At 55.1% G+C, this 16,338-nt stretch overlaps 1 protein-coding gene across 11 annotated transcripts; it reads left to right on the forward strand.

Moving 5' to 3' along the window:
- The first annotated feature begins 991 nt into the window (after positions 1-991).
- On the forward strand, positions 992-12,925 carry Slc35c2 (solute carrier family 35 member C2). Of its 11 annotated transcripts, none has more exons than XM_013150373.3 (10): positions 992-1,056; positions 5,591-5,958; positions 6,291-6,441; positions 7,127-7,190; positions 7,923-7,995; positions 8,413-8,581; positions 8,672-8,755; positions 10,669-10,844; positions 11,910-12,039; positions 12,350-12,925. In XM_013150373.3, the coding sequence occupies exons 2-10, from the start codon at positions 5,839-5,841 to the stop codon at positions 12,475-12,477; spliced, it is 1,095 nt and encodes a 364-aa protein (XP_013005827.1). In that variant the 5' UTR covers positions 992-1,056; positions 5,591-5,838; the 3' UTR covers positions 12,478-12,925. The 11 variants fall into 11 exon arrangements, with proteins under 11 accessions (XP_013005827.1, XP_003467751.1, XP_013005829.1 ...); XM_003467703.5 differs by having other exon boundaries at positions 993-1,056; positions 5,594-5,958; XM_013150375.3 differs by lacking the exon at positions 992-1,056 and adding an exon at positions 1,078-1,179.
- The last annotated feature ends 3,413 nt before the right edge of the window (positions 12,926-16,338 follow it).

Genomic DNA, 16,338 nt, shown 5'->3' on the forward strand with positions numbered 1-16,338 from the left:
AGGAACCCAACTGAGTCATGTGTAAGGATCCATATTTGCAGCCAGTCTGTTGTGCAGAATGCAGGAAGAAGCCAGAGAAGGGCAAAAAGCACGAAAGTGAGCCTCAGTGTGGAGCCCTCACCTGCTCACTTTAAAAATAGCTCTCCTTGTCCACAAATGCTGCCCTTTTTAAGAAGCCAGAGAAGGGCAAAAAGCACGAAAGTGAGCCTCAGTGTGGAGCCCTCACCTGCTCACTTTAAAAATAGCTCTCCTTGTCCACAAATGCTGCCCTTTTTAATCTATCCTACAAGATGAATCAAATGCCCTAGGCTGACATTTTGAGGTAACTGTAATCTCCTCTTTGGTTACTATGACGTAGTATTTGTTACTCTCATTTATGAACAACCTAGATTCTCGACAGGAAACTTACCACCTCCTCTTAGAATTTTTAAAAATTAAATTTTACTATTTTTTTAAACATTTCACTATGTTGTTTGAGCTGGCCTTGAACTCATCATGTAGTCCAGGTTGGCCTCGAACTCACATCTTTGCCTGCCTTAGCCTCCCAAGTGCTGGGATTTATAGGCTTGCGCCACCACACCCAGTTCTACTTGACTTCTTGAAATTAAAAAGCTTACAAAGCTTCAGGTATACAGAAGTTATTTCACGAACGTTTATTGAGTTTTCTAGGTCAAAATTTAATGCCCCTGACATTATTCCGCACTGGCTGGGGCTTCAAGAAGAAAAAGTCAATGGGAAATTGATTTTCGTGGTTCCCTCCACGATTGTCCAGCACAGGTCTGAACCTAAACAATTTAACAAAAGTAGACAGGTGACCTCTTTGGACGCTCGCTTGTTTGCAGAACACTAGCAGCCCCCCAACCTTGGCGCTCTCTAACCCCAATAAGGGACCTCGTGAAGACGTAACTCCGTTGGGGCTGTGCTGGAGTGTGGGTCCCCACCCCGCCCCTCTTCTCACTGGCTTCCGGCGGAAACCACACCCCCTTTCCGCGACTCGGGGGCGGAGCCTGGCTCATACTTCCGGCAGGAGGATACCCGGGAGCGCCCAGGGCGGAGGTGAGTGTGGGTGCGGCGGGCACTCCCGGGGCTGAGGAGGTCGCGGCAGGGACCGCGGAACGGACTCTTGCGGCGGCGGGGGATAGCCTGTGGTCCTACCCCGCCCCCGGCCTCAGCGTCCCGGTGTGTGGAGGGAACGGGGTCCCCGGGCAACCCCCGCCCCGCGCCGGTTCACCTGCGAGGCGGAGTCGCGCGCGCCCTGCGGCGGAGAGGCTGAGCCGCGCCGTGGGGGTGGGGCGGGCGGGAAACACGTGAGCAAACACGGAAACGTCAGTCGGGGAGAAGTGCCACGAGGCCTGGGAGCGGGGACTCTGGGAAGGAGTCCAGCCGCGCAAAGGCACGCGGAACAGGTTGGGAGCAGAAGGAGCGGCGAGTGCCAAGAAAGGCGCGGGCTTGGTGTTTGCCGAAGGCAGGAGGTCACGGTAGTGGGTGCTGGGTGCAGGAGGAGGCGGAGGCGGGAGAGACCAGATCGTGAGAGGCCTCTTAGTGGCCTGAGCCGAGGAGTGGAATCAGCCCTCGAAGGCCTCAGCCTGCGATGCATGTGTAAGGTATCTCTGGCTGCTTTCAGGCTCCAAAGTGTGAAAGCGAACGAGGAAAGAGGGAAGTAGGTTAAAGGTACTAGACTGTGGTTGTGGGAGCAGAGGCGAAGAGAAAAGTGCAAGGGACGAGAGGCAGCGGAGGAGGAACCGACGGGACAGCCTTTGAGGAATGAAAGACGTGGGAGGGGAGGAGTGCTACAGGGTGCCCGCCTCGTTTACGCTTGCGCTGGCTTACATAATCAGGTGGCACTTTCGGAATCGCTGTACTTTGGAACAGGTTGGGGACATGAGTAATTAAAATATCTCCTTAGGGTATCTTAAAAAGTTTTAGGTATCCCGAGGGGAGCCACCAGCAAAGCAGTTAGATTTGTGCTCACAGGAAAGGTTAGGGCTAAAGAATGCAGAGATTGAGTCTAAGGAGGAGGATGCGATTACATAGGGTAGGGTAAGAAATGAGATAGAAAAGAAGCCAGGGCCCATCCCTCAGGTTCCTAATTCTTGAAGTTGAGTTGAAGAGATGGTGTCAGTCACAGAAACCAAGGAGTGCAGAAAGGCGAAACAACAGCAGGAGAGTGTGGTGTTGGTGGCACCTAACAGGTTTCTCTAGGAGAAGGACGTGGTTGTGTAGAAGGGACCAGAATTTGGTCCCTGAAGGGGCAGCGGGGAGGAGGCATAGTGCCTTGGGGCAGTAAGAGCAGGCTGAAGGGAAGCAGATAAGGGTGTGGAGCTGGCTGTGCAGCCGGCTTTGAGGAAGTGTGGCTGTAAGGAGACCTAGAGGGAAGTGAGCCCCTCCCTGAGCCAACATCAAGTGTGGTACCTGATGCCATTGACTCCCCTCCCCAAGAGACAGGTGTTTTATCCCCCGTGGCAGCTGGAGGAACTGAGCCCAGAAGTCGGGTAATTTAGGGTCAGGCTGTAGTGAGTAGAAGCAGCAGGATTTGCTTCCGGGGCTCTCAGCTGCGAAGCCAGCAGTTTTGAAGAGAGTCAGGGAAACTGAAAGAACTAGCGATGTGACTAGTGCCACTCTTTTGTGACTGCTGTTCCCAGCCAGTCTGCTGCTTGGGAAAGTGAGGTAAAATATGGAATTCCTTTCCTGGGCAAGTGGGAGTGGAAAAAGAGCAGTTAGCTCTGTAAGCCTGGTCTTGATTACTAGACAGTAAGGGTGAGGACTCTATCAGTTTCATCTCCAGTGCTAGGCCCAGAGGATTACTTAAAGAATGCACGCCGTGTAGGTGACGTGTGTTGTCATAGTGCCCTTCTAGCTGAGGTCTGGTGTTGGGGCAGGTGTTCTGAGTGCTAACAAGAAAATGAGTCCTGTCAATTTTGAGACAGCGCCCCTGTGTTGGGAGTGGAATTCCTGTAGTTGGGGGTCCTGCACAAGACAAGCTCTTTGAAGAGAGGGCAGGAATTGAACGTGAAAGGACAGAATTTCAGGGTTGGACTGGGAACCCTGCAAAAGCAGAAGGTACAAGAAGTTGACTGACAGAAGCAGGGACAGACTCTGGCTGAGAAGCCACTGGCAGGACCCAGGGAGCAAGTGCCAGCAGGGAGCGTTTTTGGTTCCTAGCCAATGTCGGGACACAGTTGTGGCCAGTACCACTTAGAGTTGGGTGAAGGATGCTTTGGGTGTTAATGGATAGAGACTGGGGGTACTGCTAAACATCCTACAATGGACAGGACAGACCATATCACACAGAGACTTACCTGGCCCCAAGTGTCTGAAGGGGCAACCTTGGAAACCCCTAGGATAGCTAGGGTGGATTTCAGTGGTAGAACACAAGCTTAGTGAGTGTGATGCCCTGGGTTGGTTCCCCAACACCACAACCAATCAAAACAGAAGACAAGAGAACCTTGGAGTAGAGCAAGGAATGTGGGCCTTGAGGTTTTGTTTGAGGCCTTCATGTCCCACCCTAGCTGGGCAAGCAGCCGTCTGGCTGGAGTGGCAGGAGGAGTGGAGAGAACCCCGCAGGAGACTCCTGCAGACCTCTGGGAGAGGACAGGCGCTTGGACATCAGGCGTACAGGTCAGAGGATGTGATCCTGCTGAAGTTTTTCAAAGGTAGAGCTGCCTGCAGTTGTTGATTGAGTATGGCTGAAAGAAAGGAACCCAGGAGGAGGACGAGCAGAGAACAGTACCCACCACTGGAGAGTGGAAGGGGAGCTGATTGGGCTCAGGGTAGGAGTGGAAAACAGGCCAGTGTTGGATCCTGGGTATCAGATGCCAGACTCTAGACATCTGGTGAAGAGGCCAGGTAGGGAGCTGGATATGCCTGTGGAGCTTACGGGGAATCCGAGGCAGGATACACACAGGGGACATGTCAGTCTGAAGAGTTTCCAGCAGTGAGACAACATGAAGAGGGTAATGTTCAGCGACACTCAACCCACTGGATGCAACACAGCCTTCTTTATCCTAAACAATTTCATAACAGCTGCCTTTGTTATCCTAAAGTGAAATCTGATAAGTGAATACTACCTACATAGAATTTTTTAAAAATCAGTGTTGCCCTAAGGGTAATACAAAGAAAAGTAATTGACAATAAAAGAAAATGTGTCCTGTGCATAAGTTTCTGGGCACAACACTAGGGTCAGTGGAAGCAGCCAGGGTTTCCCCTGCCTGTAGGACTTCTGGGCTGGTGTAGTAACAAACACAGGCTCACAGTACCACGAGTGCTGGCAGCTCAGAAACCAGGAGCTGCAGTGCCATGGTAAGCTTTTCCAGGGCAAGAGCTTTTGGTGCCATTTTGACAAAAAGTGTCACTTCCCCTCAGTGTACTTGGTAGTTTGTTTCTTGGACATTTCAGTGCATGGTAGAAAAACCACTGTGTTCATGTGTACAGCTGAGTTAGGTTGGGGTGGTCATAAGTGAACCATGTGTGACTATCAGTCTTGTAGAATGCAGAACAGTTGCTTACTCTATGCCAGAGTGTGCTCCAAATCACACCACTGGTTTTCCAAAGGTCTCTGAAGAGGAGCCCTTTGGGCAAAGCCTAGTGCCAGCTTCTAGTTTGCTTTGGGGGAGGAGAAGTGACCATACAGGTTTCCAAGCAGGATATAATCAGACTCTTCAAAAAAGGGCAGGGGAGAGAGATCTGAGCAGATGGTTCTAGGAAGGCTTCCAGAAGGAGGTAGGTGGGTGGGAAGGTCTCAAGGGTGGTGCAGGAAGAGGCTGGTGTGTTAACACAGGCCCAGGCTCCCATGGACACAGACAGGTGGGCATTCTGCTCCAAGTCTGGCCTGGCCTGGGCATTCATCAGGGATGTTAGATTGATAGACAGACCCCAAGCAGGCACCACCTCCACAGGTTGTTAGAGGCTAAGACCAAAGAGATGTGGGTTGCTTGGTCTACTTTTAACTGCAAAGACCAGATCAGATCCCTGAAAGCCACGTATACTCAGTCATCAGACTGAAGGGAAAACTTACAGACTGCCGGTGTACAAAAGGCCCGAATGGACAGGACCCTGTGCTCATGTTACAGCCTTGCAGGGGACACACAGATTACTCAAGTCATGCCCTCTGCAGATTCTATGAAGGAAAAATAGGGGGGGCAGAAGGGTCTCCAAGGGAGTGGCATTTGAGTCAGAGATAAGCAGATGACAGGACAAACCGAAGGGTGAGTGGGGAGCTGCTCCTCCAATATTTGGGAGGATCCCCAGGGGGAAAGGAAAGGCAACCGCAGGGCCCTCCCGAGGGAGCGAGAGGCTGAGGCTGGGGAGATGGGCAGGGCCATGTCGGACCTTGGGAACCCCAGGAAGGACACTGACCTTTTTCATAAGAGCAGCAGAAGCTACTGAATGGGTTTAAGCAGAGGTACGACATGACCTGATTTATGTGTGAAAAGGTCACTTTAGTGGCAACCTGTGGAGAACAGCTTGAGGTGACGAGAGAGTGACGGGACCCTGAACGTCTGTGGTGATGTGGGGTCGGGCCCTCTGCAGCCGCACAGCTCCCGGGCCCGTCTCTGCCTGAGCCACCATTGCCACTTTGTGGTCTTTCCAGCAGCAAACGCAGGAACCCAGAGCTCTACATCCTGCTCACTATGGAACTTGTCAGCTCAGGCCACCAGCCCCTGAGGTGAGGACCCGCCTCGGGCTCTGCCCATCCTTCTGAATCATGGAGGCAAAGAAAGCTTTTCCAGCCAGGGGACCTGCTTGTTGAAAGTCGGCCAGTTCATCCTTCTCCAGTGAACCGTCATCAAGAGGGTGCTGTGCCTGCTGGCCAAGAGGGGGATACCACAGCCGCCACGGATGGGGCGCTGGGTGCTCGACCTGGCCTTTGTGTGGAAGGCAGTGTTCACCCTAGGGCTGGTTCTTCTCTACTACTGCTTCTCCATTGGCATCACCTTCTACAACAAATGGCTGACAAAGGTAACTAGAGGCTTCGCCAGTGCAGGGCCTGGACTGACGGTGGCCATAGTTGGCTCAGCCGTGTTGGGGATGCAGCACCTCTTGCCACAGGCAGGGCTGAACAGGTAGCTGGCTAGTGTGTTGAAGAGGTGGACACAGCCCTGAGCTGCTGCTTTTCTGTATGACCTCTAAAACCAGGATTAAAAGGCTCAGTCCAAGGGACTGCAGTGCAGCTGAGACCCCCTTGCACTGCCAGCCAGAGGCCAGCACCTGCCCCAGAGGGAGGGAGGAAGCAAGGCAGGGAAGGCCAGGCTGTGTGCACCGAGCTGAGCCCCTGCTTTGGGCTCCTGCAGAGCTTCCACTTCCCCCTCTTCATGACGATGCTGCACCTGGCTGTGATCTTCCTCTTCTCCGCCCTGTCCAGGGCACTGGTTCAGTGCTCCAGCCACAGGGCCCGCGTGGTGCTAAGCTGGACTGACTACCTCAAAAGAGTGGCTCCTACAGGTATGTGTTATAGCCAGAGGAGGTCTGAGGACAACCGGGCCGAGACCCAGGGAGAAGTGCTCTGAGCCCTGAGGCCTGGTCCGTCCCCAGCACCCTCCCCCGTCACATACTGCCTGCTTGGAGAGTAGCCAGGCTTCCCACCCTGGTGGCTATGTGACAGGGTCACAAGGTATGCCGTAGAGCAGAGGAAGGTAGGCAGCCAAGGTTGGCAGGCACGGGTGGGAGGAGACTCAGTGAGCCCGGCAGGATGGCTGGGACCTGAGCATCCTGGGAGGGGCCACCTGGCAGCCAGTGAGTCCGTGAGTGTTATCAGAGTCAGAGGACTTGGTGAGAGGACATGGGAGAAATGAGAAACCAGAAGCCCAGCAGAGATCAGTCCTGGAGGGCTCTGCTGAGTGTGTTTCACCCTGTTAGAGGAGGTTTTCAGAAGGGTGCTGACAGGATCCGGTCAGTACCACTGTGGGTATTGACCTTCAGATCAGGTAACAAATGGGAAAAACACGCCCCCACAATCAGAATGGACTCTAGCCCAAATGCCGACCCACCCCACCTTTTTGCCAGGTGTTAGCCATTTAGTTCCTGGGTGGGAAGGAAAGCCTGAGATTCCCGGAGGGATCCAGGAAGGGACTCCAGGAATATACTGGCCACACGCTTGGGTGTTCCTAGGGGCATCTTGTCTCCACAGCACTGGCAACAGCACTTGACGTGGGCTTGTCCAACTGGAGCTTCCTCTACATCACTGTCTCGCTGTGAGTACCGGCCACTCTGCAGGCTCGAGCTCTCTGTCTGTCCAGCTGGCTGTCTGCGCACCCGGCCGATGGCCCAGCCACTCCATCACCCTCTGGGACCAGCTCTTTCTCTCTCAGCTCCTCGCTGGCACCCAGCAGCTCTCCAGGAAGTCTCCAGCCTCTTCCGTAAGCCAAGCGCAGAGGGAATGCTGTGCTTGCCCGCCAGGCAGCTGGGGGAAGCCAGGGGGCTCCAGCAGGTGCAGTCGCAGCAGTGGGGCGGACAGGCTGTGGACAGCAAGGAGAGGACGGGCCAGCGCGCCTGTGTGACCACCCGGAGCTCAGGGCGGCGCAGGGCTCTGTGGTAGTTGTTCTCTGGTGTCTTGCGTCGGGGTCAGTCTCTGCCTCCTTCTGTCCCCTGCCGGCTCATCCTTCTTCCTTCCCTGGTTGTGGCCAAGGTCTAGGTAAGGAGTAGGACTTAGCAAGTTCCGTTGCAGTTCTCCCAGGTGATGATCAGAGGCCTTTCAGAGCTTTCTCCTGGTGAAAGCTCCCACCTGTCAGCCCAGATGATAGGCCAGCTCCTTTTGGTCTTTCGTACCCAGGTTGTCCTCCTACCCTGGACAGTGCTGCTTGCTCTCCGGGAACTCATGGGTCCCCCCCTTCCCATCCCACTGCTCTGTGCTCCGGGCTCTTTTCTGGGTGGTAGGTGTGAACCTCAGGTTTCAGCAGTGCTTTGTGGGTCATTTCTGCTTTTAGGTACACAATGACCAAATCCTCAGCCGTCCTCTTCATCTTGATCTTCTCTCTGATCTTCAAGCTGGAGGAGCTGGTGAGGCCTTTGCATCTTTCGACCTCTGTGTAATAGAGGAGACAGGCCCAGACCTGGTGGCAGAGCTTCCTTTTCTAAGAAGGGACCTAGAAGCAGGAGCGGTAACCAGAACACATAGGAAAGCACAGCAGGGCACTGACAAGGGGAAAGCGTGAGGGTACTGCAGGGCCAGGTCCCAGGGAGTCCCTATTATATGAGCAGGTGGCCCTTTGTTGCTAGGCCCAGAGGGGCGGGGGAGACTTGGTGCCTGGGACAGACTTCAGAAAGCGCTGGAGTATTTTAGAAGTAGGGGTTTTGGGGATGTCCAGTCTTTGAGCAGGCTGGGAGGGCAGGAGAGTGGAAGAGCAGCCAGGGTGAGGAAGTTTTGCCACAGGAGCCCCCTGAGTTAGCCACACTGCTCCCCATCCTCCTCCCCAGCGTGCAGCACTGGTCCTGGTGGTTCTGCTCATTGCTGGAGGCCTCTTCATGTTCACCTACAAGTCCACGCAGTTCAATGTGGAGGGCTTCGCCTTGGTGCTGGGGGCCTCGTTCATCGGTGGCATTCGCTGGACCCTCACACAGATCCTTCTGCAGAAGGCTGAGCTGGGTGAGTGCATGTGAGCCGGGTGCGTACAGGAAGGCCAGAGGCTGCGCAGGCTTAAGCCAGACCTGCTGATCCCATGTCCCCATCCTGCAGGGCTCCAGAACCCCATCGACACTATGTTCCACCTGCAGCCACTCATGTTTCTGGGGCTCTTCCCTCTCTTTGCCGTATTTGAAGGTATGTTGGGTCATCCACCCCTGGGGCGCCTCAGCACAGCAAATGCCAAATCCCTGCGCTGAGCCTGGCACAGTGTTGGCCACAGAGGTCACCGAGATCCAAAGCACAGTCCTTCCTCTAGCAGCTGCAGTTTGGGGCTGGGCAGACACACGAACAAGATAGCTAGACTCCAGCGTGACGGGTGCTGCAAAGAAAGGGGGACAGCGGAGCACCAGCAGTGCCCATATACATGCTCACTACATCCTCCCAGAGCCAGATGTGGAGCACTGTTACTGTCTCCATTTTGCAGGTGAAGGAAACTGAGGCACAAGCCAAATTTGGATCCAGCCTCCTGACTCGCAGGTGGTCAGATCCCCTCTTACTGTGCACACTACACTCGGGCGGGGCTCCCACTGGTGCACTTTGGAGCTGGGTGGGGCTAGGGAGGGTTGCTGGGGGATCCGACAGGGGGTTCAGCTGGGACCAGCATGTGGTGGTGCGTGTGTGGGCAGGGTCAGCGAAGTGTGGGATTGGCGGAGTTGGGGGCCAAGGGCTGGGGAGCTGGAGCCTGGGGATTAAAGCGGTCATTCCCCTCCCCTTTGAGCGCCCAGAGAGGCAGGGACAATTGTACAGGGTGGGTGGTACAGCGCCACCTTCCTTCCTCTTGTGTTTTGGGATTAGTCTTTGTCCTCTATTTATTTATTCTTCCTCCCAGAGCCCCGACTATCCTCAGGGTCATTACAGGAAATTCTGTCCCACATCCATTTAAGTCTCAAGCAGTGAAGCGTCTCCAGCTTCCCTGAGAAAATTATTCTCCAGCCCCGTTGTCCAGGAAACTTCTGTTCAGAGCCTCATGTTTTTCCTTTTTAAAAATCTCTCCCCATTACTTCATTATGCCCTCTTGTACCAAATGCCACCCTCGGCCCCCTCCCTCCCTAGGCATCTGCACCATCTCTGCAAACCCTCTTCCGAAAGCCCCTGGTAGCCACCACTTAGCAAAGCTGCATGGATTTAGCTCCTTTAATCTTTTCTGGTAAATTAATCCCCCAAGCGCCTTCATTACTTATGTTGCTCTTCCCCGAATTCCCTTCAATTTGCCGACGCCTTTGCAGTACTGCTGAGCCCAGCACCAAACAAACTGTCCTACATTGGAGGCTGCTGGCAATTTTTTTGGCCCTTCCCTCCCAAGTTCTCATCAGCTGCCAGCTCCCACAGGTGTCTCTGTTGTGCCCACTGTGAGGCCGACTTCACACCCTGCCCATAAGGCACTGGGAACTTTGTCGCTGCTAGGAATGACCCGGGAAGCCCTTCTCTCAGACAGTCCATGGGTCCTGGTGTCTTGTGTGGATGTGTATGTTGTGGAGCAAGGGGTCTTTTGTGTGTGTGTGTGTGTGTGTGTGTGTGTGTGGAGTGAACTGTGTTATTTGTTGAATGAACACTGTTTTTCATCAGGAAGGAAAAGGTCCAGAAAGGGAACCTCGCCCCAAATCCCTCTGCAGTAGCAAGGCTTGCATCTGGGTTATGGATGTTGCTCAGTCCCTGGGTGCTCACCTCGCATGCTTGAGTTCTTCGGTTCCATCCCCAACACCAAACAAGCAAACACTGTGAAGGAGTGAGCTCTGCCTCGGGTTTTCTGTGCAGTGCAGCCCCTGGGCTGCAGCCCTGGGTTCAGGTCACTCCCCTCAAGGGTCACTGACTCATGTTGCCCCAGGGCTCCCTGGCAGCCATCCCTGTTCCCTGCAGTGTCCCCAGGTCTCAGGCCATCTGCATGGGATTGTTTGGTACCTGCCATTCTTTTTCTCTGGCTGTAGGTGGTCAGCAGGTGCTCAGTGAGTGTTCACTGCAGTGATAACAAACCTCAGCTGGTGATGGGCAGAGTGGACCGAGGTGTCCAGGGCCTGGCCTCCCTCTCTCTCTCTCTCCATTGCTTTCAGGTCTCCATTTGTCCACGTCTGAGAAAATCTTCCGTTTCCAGGACACGGGGCTACTCCTGCGGGTACTTGGGAGCCTCTTCCTTGGTGGGATTCTGGCGTTTGGTTTGGGCTTCTCGGAGTTCCTGCTGGTCTCTAGAACCTCCAGCCTCACACTCTCCATTGCTGGCATTTTCAAGGTACAGACTTAGAGGGAACCCTAGTCCTTTCTAAAAGGAGCCCATCATGCTTCTCACCAGCAGCTTCTGTCCCAGCTCCTCCCCCCAGGCCCTTTGGAGTAGAGAGAGCAGTGCCTGGGTAGGTGAGGGCGCTGTGCTGTGTTTGCACCATCCCTGTGCTCCTGTGGGTGAATGTGATCTTCCCATGCAGGTGGGGTATCCCCAGAGGTATCCCCACTAGGGATTCAGATCCCACTAGTCCTGGATGCGTTTACATTTGACCTTGAAAGCCAGCTCCGGGCCCCTGGCAGTGACCTGGAGCCATGGGTTGAGAAGCTCGCTCCAGGCTTATCAGTTAGAGTTCCACAACTGACTGGCAGTGACTCCGTGGCCGCAGTAGGGACGGTTACACACTGTGTTGCAGGCTTGCCTCTGCTGTGCCTTGAAGCATACGCCCTGCCCTTTCCATTCTTCTCCCCTCTCCACTCTCCGGCCCCATTTCTCCAGTCCTGCCTGCTCAGGGCCGTGGAAAGGGTTTTCTCTTGAACCAGTACACACATACTGGAGCAGTGTTGCCTGAAACCAGAAATGCAGGTCTGCCCACAGGTCTTCGGCTGCCAGCCAGAGCCCAGGACAGCAGCTGTGGTTCTCAGAATGAATTGTCTGACCCATGCTCTTTGCAGTCCAGCTAGTGGACAGTCCTGGAACACTGCGTGTCCTCAGAGCCCAGTGTGACACAGCTTCTGCCCGTGGAAGCAGAGATGTCCCTCTGCATTGCTGTGTGCAAGGGTAGCTCTCCCTGGTTCCCACAGAGAGGCAGGGTCTGTGCCCCTGTGCCCAGTCTGGGCCTCCTTTGCTTCTTGTGTTCCTGGCAGAATTCCAAGGAGAGAACTACTTGATTGTGTCTCAGCAAGGAAGGCCGACAGGCTAACCCTGCCCCCTGACCACAGGCCCTCCTGTCCTGCCTGGGAGTTGGGGCACTTCTGGACCTAGCCTCTGAGGGTTCTCAGGACGCCCACCCTCTACTCTCCTGGTGAGGGAGCCACTTCCTACTGAGCAGTCCCCTTCCTGCTTCTCTGCCCCCAGGAGGTCTGCACTTTGTTGCTGGCGGCCCACCTGCTGGGCGATCAGATCAGCCTAGTGAACTGGCTGGGCTTCGCCCTCTGCCTCTCGGGAATATCGCTACATGTGGCCCTCAAAGCCCTGCACTCCAGAGGTAACAAGGGCCCTTGCAGAAGGCTCGTTCTGTTGTCATTCTCCCTTTGACTGTTAGTGTGTTGGATTTCCCCTCTGCCCACCTCTAGCCTTATCCCAGTGATGCAGTGTGGTGGCTGTCTCCATAGGCCAGCCTTCTCTCACCGGCTGCTGTTAGCCCAGAATATATGTGGTGGGACTGTCAGCACCGCTCCTTCGGGAGGATGTGGGGTCATCTCCACTGGGCTGGGGCTTGGGTGACCTGGACAAATGCTAATTGGGGTACGTCCAGAACACTGTTCCTGGGTCCATGCTGCTATCTCTACCCCAAGGTAACAGTGGCCCTAAACCTCTGAAGAGCCTGGGCTCCAGCCCTGACCTGGAGCTGCTGCTCCAGACCAGCGAGCAGGACGACGAGGACAATGAGGAACAGTACTTTGTGACCCAGGGGCAGCAGTGACCAGCCCAGAAGGAACTTGGAAGTGGGCCACCCAGCATCCAGCACCACTCTGAATGCTGGGAAGCAGCGTGGGTATTCCTCACAACAGCTGGGAGCCACTGGGCGGGACCCAGTGATGGAGCTAGGTCAGGACTGTGGTGGCTCCCGCCTTCTCTTCAGAGCATGGGTCATGGGGTGCTGCCAGCCAGCCTGGGACCTGCCTGGAGCTGGACCTGCCCTGTGCCAAGATCCCAGTGGGAGCAGGAACCGGACTGTTTCTTCTCCACTGCTGGCCAGACTTTGAGAGCCAGGACCCATTTCAGGGGCATAGTGGCTTTCTAAGAGGGCTGCCCATGGACTGCAGGGCAGCGGGGCAGGGAACAGGGAGAAGCTGGGGCCTCGTCACCTGGACAGCAGCTTTCTCAGAGAGCTGATTTATTTATAGTTTGGAAATAAATGGTTTACGGTCCACTGGCTACTCGCATTGCCTGGCAGTGTGGGAACAAGAAGAGCCGTGGCCTCGCTCCTTCCCTGCCTGGGGCCTCCCTCCGCGGCTGGTCTGAAGCCCAGCTTCCTGTATCTTTCACCTTCCTGTTCGAGCCCCAGTGCCCCCCTCCCTGGGGCACCACCACACCTGCAGGCAGATAAGTGCGGTGTTCTGGGACCTCCACATTTTCACAGCCTGTGTATAAATCCTGGCTGTCGTTGACTGACTTGACCTTACTGTGCTGGGTTTGTCATCTGTGAAATGGGGCTGATACTGTCTTAGAGGCTTTCTAAGGATCGTTGCCAATATTGATAACAGGTTAAGTTGTTACATTAATTTTAAAAATCATTTCAATAACCAAGAAACCAAAACTTAGAAAAGATACAGACTCGCTGAGTGGCTGGCAGGGATTCACATCCAGCTCTGTGCCTCCGTGCGTGCTGGCGTGTTGCCTCCAGGGCTTGCCTGTGTGCTCCTGGGACCTGCGCCTTCGGCAAGTTCAGCCCCTTCTCCACTATGCAGCAACATGCAGAAGGAAGGTGGGGACAAGCCCCGGCCCTGTGGCAAGAGCTGCTGGCTCCTGGGCCAGTGCTGCCCCCAGAACACGGGCTCTCGCGGCAGGTGGCGCCAGTGCCCCACACCGGCTCCCAGCCCAGCCCCACTGTGAACGCTGTCCACGCACAGGCAGAAGAGGGTCCTGGGGAGAGGAGGACAGCCCTTGTGCTAAAACTGGGCTAATCGGGCTGCGCTGCTAGCACTCACCCAGTTAAACCTTGGCAGACTTCACTGCTTCGGGAACCAGTCTGCAAACTTTCTGTAAAGGGACAGATAGTAAATATTTTCAACATGGGGACCATATGGCATCTGTTACAGTTTCTCAACTCTGCCATTCCAGCATGAAAGAAGCCACAGACAACACGGAAACAGAAGGGTGTGGCTGTGTCCCCGTGAAACCTGCTGTACAGGAGTACCCTGGCTCACCCTTGCTCTAGAAAAATTCTTGAAAAATATTGAGTCCCACGCCCAGGCTTGCTGGCCCTGTGCCCTCAGTGCTGCCGTGTGCCATGTGCCAGCAGAATTACAACAAGAGCCAGCTTCCTGGTCAGTTTCCTGGTCGCCTGCAGCAAACAAAGAGGTGCGGCCCCAAGGGCGCCCCTGAACAGGGCCTTATCTGGCTGCTGCACCCCTCGCCCCTCTTGGATTCTGCAAGCTCTGAGGCAGGGTTAGAGCAGGCTCATGTTCCAGTTGGAAGACATGGGTGAGCGGGCCATGGCGAGGCAGGGAGAGGGCAGCCTCGCTGGCTCAGGTGGCTGAGAGCTTCCTGCAGCCCACGCCCCCTCTCCTGGGTACAGGAGCAAGGGCTGCTGTGTGGTGCAGTAATTACAGGGTGCGGAGCAGGAGCCCTCGCTGTGTACATGTTGGGTTCAGTGACAGCCCCTCACTTAGCAGCAATTACCAGCTAGGCCTAGTGGATGGCTCCCTCCCCTCCTTCCCCACCCAGGCTGCCTCATCGCACGGCCACCTGGGCCAGACAGTGTCCACTCTCATCCGCAGGACCACCCATGCTGTCTGCAGCTACTGCATCTTGGGCGGGGGGGGGGGGGGACTGCGGTGTCACCATGGCAACTCGGTGCTTGCACAGGTTGAGGGAAACTGTTCTCTCTGAGGCTATTGTGTCCCCTGGTCCCGGGGTTCTGCAGGAGGGGGAGTAGAGAGGATGGGCTGGCCTGCAGGTTCACGTTTTAAGTGGCTATTTGCCCACTGCCTCTCCCAGGAGCCTACAGTGGAAGGAAGGTTAGTGCCCCAATATAAGGATGTCTACAGTCAGTGGGGTGGTGGGGACCAGGACAGGCTGGAGTTTGCTGTGGAGACTTGAGCCATCAGGCAGGACCTGATGGACCTGCATCTTCATTCTGCTGCCCGCCTGCCTGGGGGGCTCAGGGGATCTTCACCAACTGCAAAGATCCGCTCCACTCTGCTGTGAAACCATGAAAGTCCCTGTGGCCCCAGAGTCATTACATGGCTCCAGGAGAGTCCTTGTCGCAGCTGTCTGCATCGTGGACTAGTGATGGACTGAGTTGCATCCTCAATTTGTAGTCCAGAGAATCTCAGGCGTGGACTCCAGATCGTGCATCTAGGGCAACAGCATTCAGGAGATGCAGGCTGTGTGACAGACATGGCCGGACTTGGGGACAGGGATGTCAGTCCTTGGAGTCACCCAGCCCAGGGAACAGAGGTAAAGGGTGGGAAATGGGGAAGAACGGACAGAGGGGCCACTCACTGGGCACCCTGTGGCCCTTCACAGAGGTTGCTCTAGCAGCCCGTGCAGTGGGGATGGGTACCTGTGTAATGGCCGTGGGGAGTAAGCGCAGTGGCCATGAAGACGCCCCGGAAACTGCTGTGCTCTGCCTGCCGTCTGGTTGCGGCATGCTGCTGACCTCTTGGAGCCCGTTCCTTTTTCTGTGAGGAGGGAATAATAATACCCTTGCCAGTGAAGTCTATTTCAGAATAAGTTTGTAAAGCACAATCATTAGTTCTCAATAAACATCAGCAATGAGGATGTCATGTAACCTGCTCAGATGGGAAAGGAGCGGCCAGCATCAGGGCCACATCTTCTGAGGTCCCCATCCTTGGTACAATGCCTGGCTCACAGGAGCCATTTGATAAAAATTTGTTCTGTGAAGGAATTTCCAAAAGTGGCGGTTTCCCAGGCTCTAACTTTGCAACGCTCTGCTCTGCAGAGATGGCTGTTCCCAGCAGCCCAGCCTGCCCGAAGCGCGCAGCCCCCACAGGAGCCAGGCCTCTTCCCCCTGCTTCAAAGCAACGATTACTGGAACCTCTGTTCCCATGGTTATTTACAGTTTTGTTGGCAACTGATACATATCCCTGAAACAGGCTGGCGGCCCCTAGTCCTGCTGGCAGGGCGGTCCCTTTCTCCTGATGTCTGATGAGAACTCCTGCTGGGACAGCACCAAGGAACCGAAGAATATGTGTTAGAATGCATTCAGCAAATGTTCCGGGAGCATCTGCGGCGTGCCTGCCCAGTGCTAGCTGCTGGAGGCGGAAGATGTTAAGATACTGTCCCTGCCCTCAAGGAACTTCTGCAGGGCTTTTACCCAGCAGAGGCAGGGAGGCAGACTCAGAGTCCGAGGCCAGAGCCCAGTACATTCCTATGCAGAAAGCGGTCTTATGAAAACCTTCTGTGGGGGCCTGGGGATTTAGCTCAGCAGCATAAGCGCCTGCCTTGCAAACAGGCAGTCGTGAGTTCGATCCCTGGTACCGATAAAAACGAAAATGACAAAAAAAAAAAAAAAAAAAACCCTCTGTGGATAGGAGAGGGACAAGGTGTAATGAGTGCAGAAGGGGAGGTCGGGATCCAGGACCTTTCTGGCCCC

Source organism: Cavia porcellus, unplaced genomic scaffold (genome assembly GCF_034190915.1).
Source record: "Cavia porcellus strain 051 isolate PalLab524CR breed Dunkin Hartley unplaced genomic scaffold, mCavPor4.1 scaffold_5, whole genome shotgun sequence".
NCBI lineage: Eukaryota > Metazoa > Chordata > Mammalia > Rodentia > Caviidae > Cavia > Cavia porcellus.

Bases quoted from the DNA above. Each gene is read 5' to 3' on its own strand.
- Slc35c2 (XM_013150373.3), top strand. From the start codon at position 5,839: ATGGGGCGCTGGGTGCTCGACCTGGCCTTTGTGTGGAAGGCAGTGTTC. The intron at 6,442-7,126 runs GTATGTGTTATA...TTGTCTCCACAG, and splicing joins CAAAAGAGTGGCTCCTACAG to CACTGGCAACAGCACTTGAC. The intron at 10,845-11,909 runs GTACAGACTTAG...CTCTGCCCCCAG, and splicing joins CCATTGCTGGCATTTTCAAG to GAGGTCTGCACTTTGTTGCT.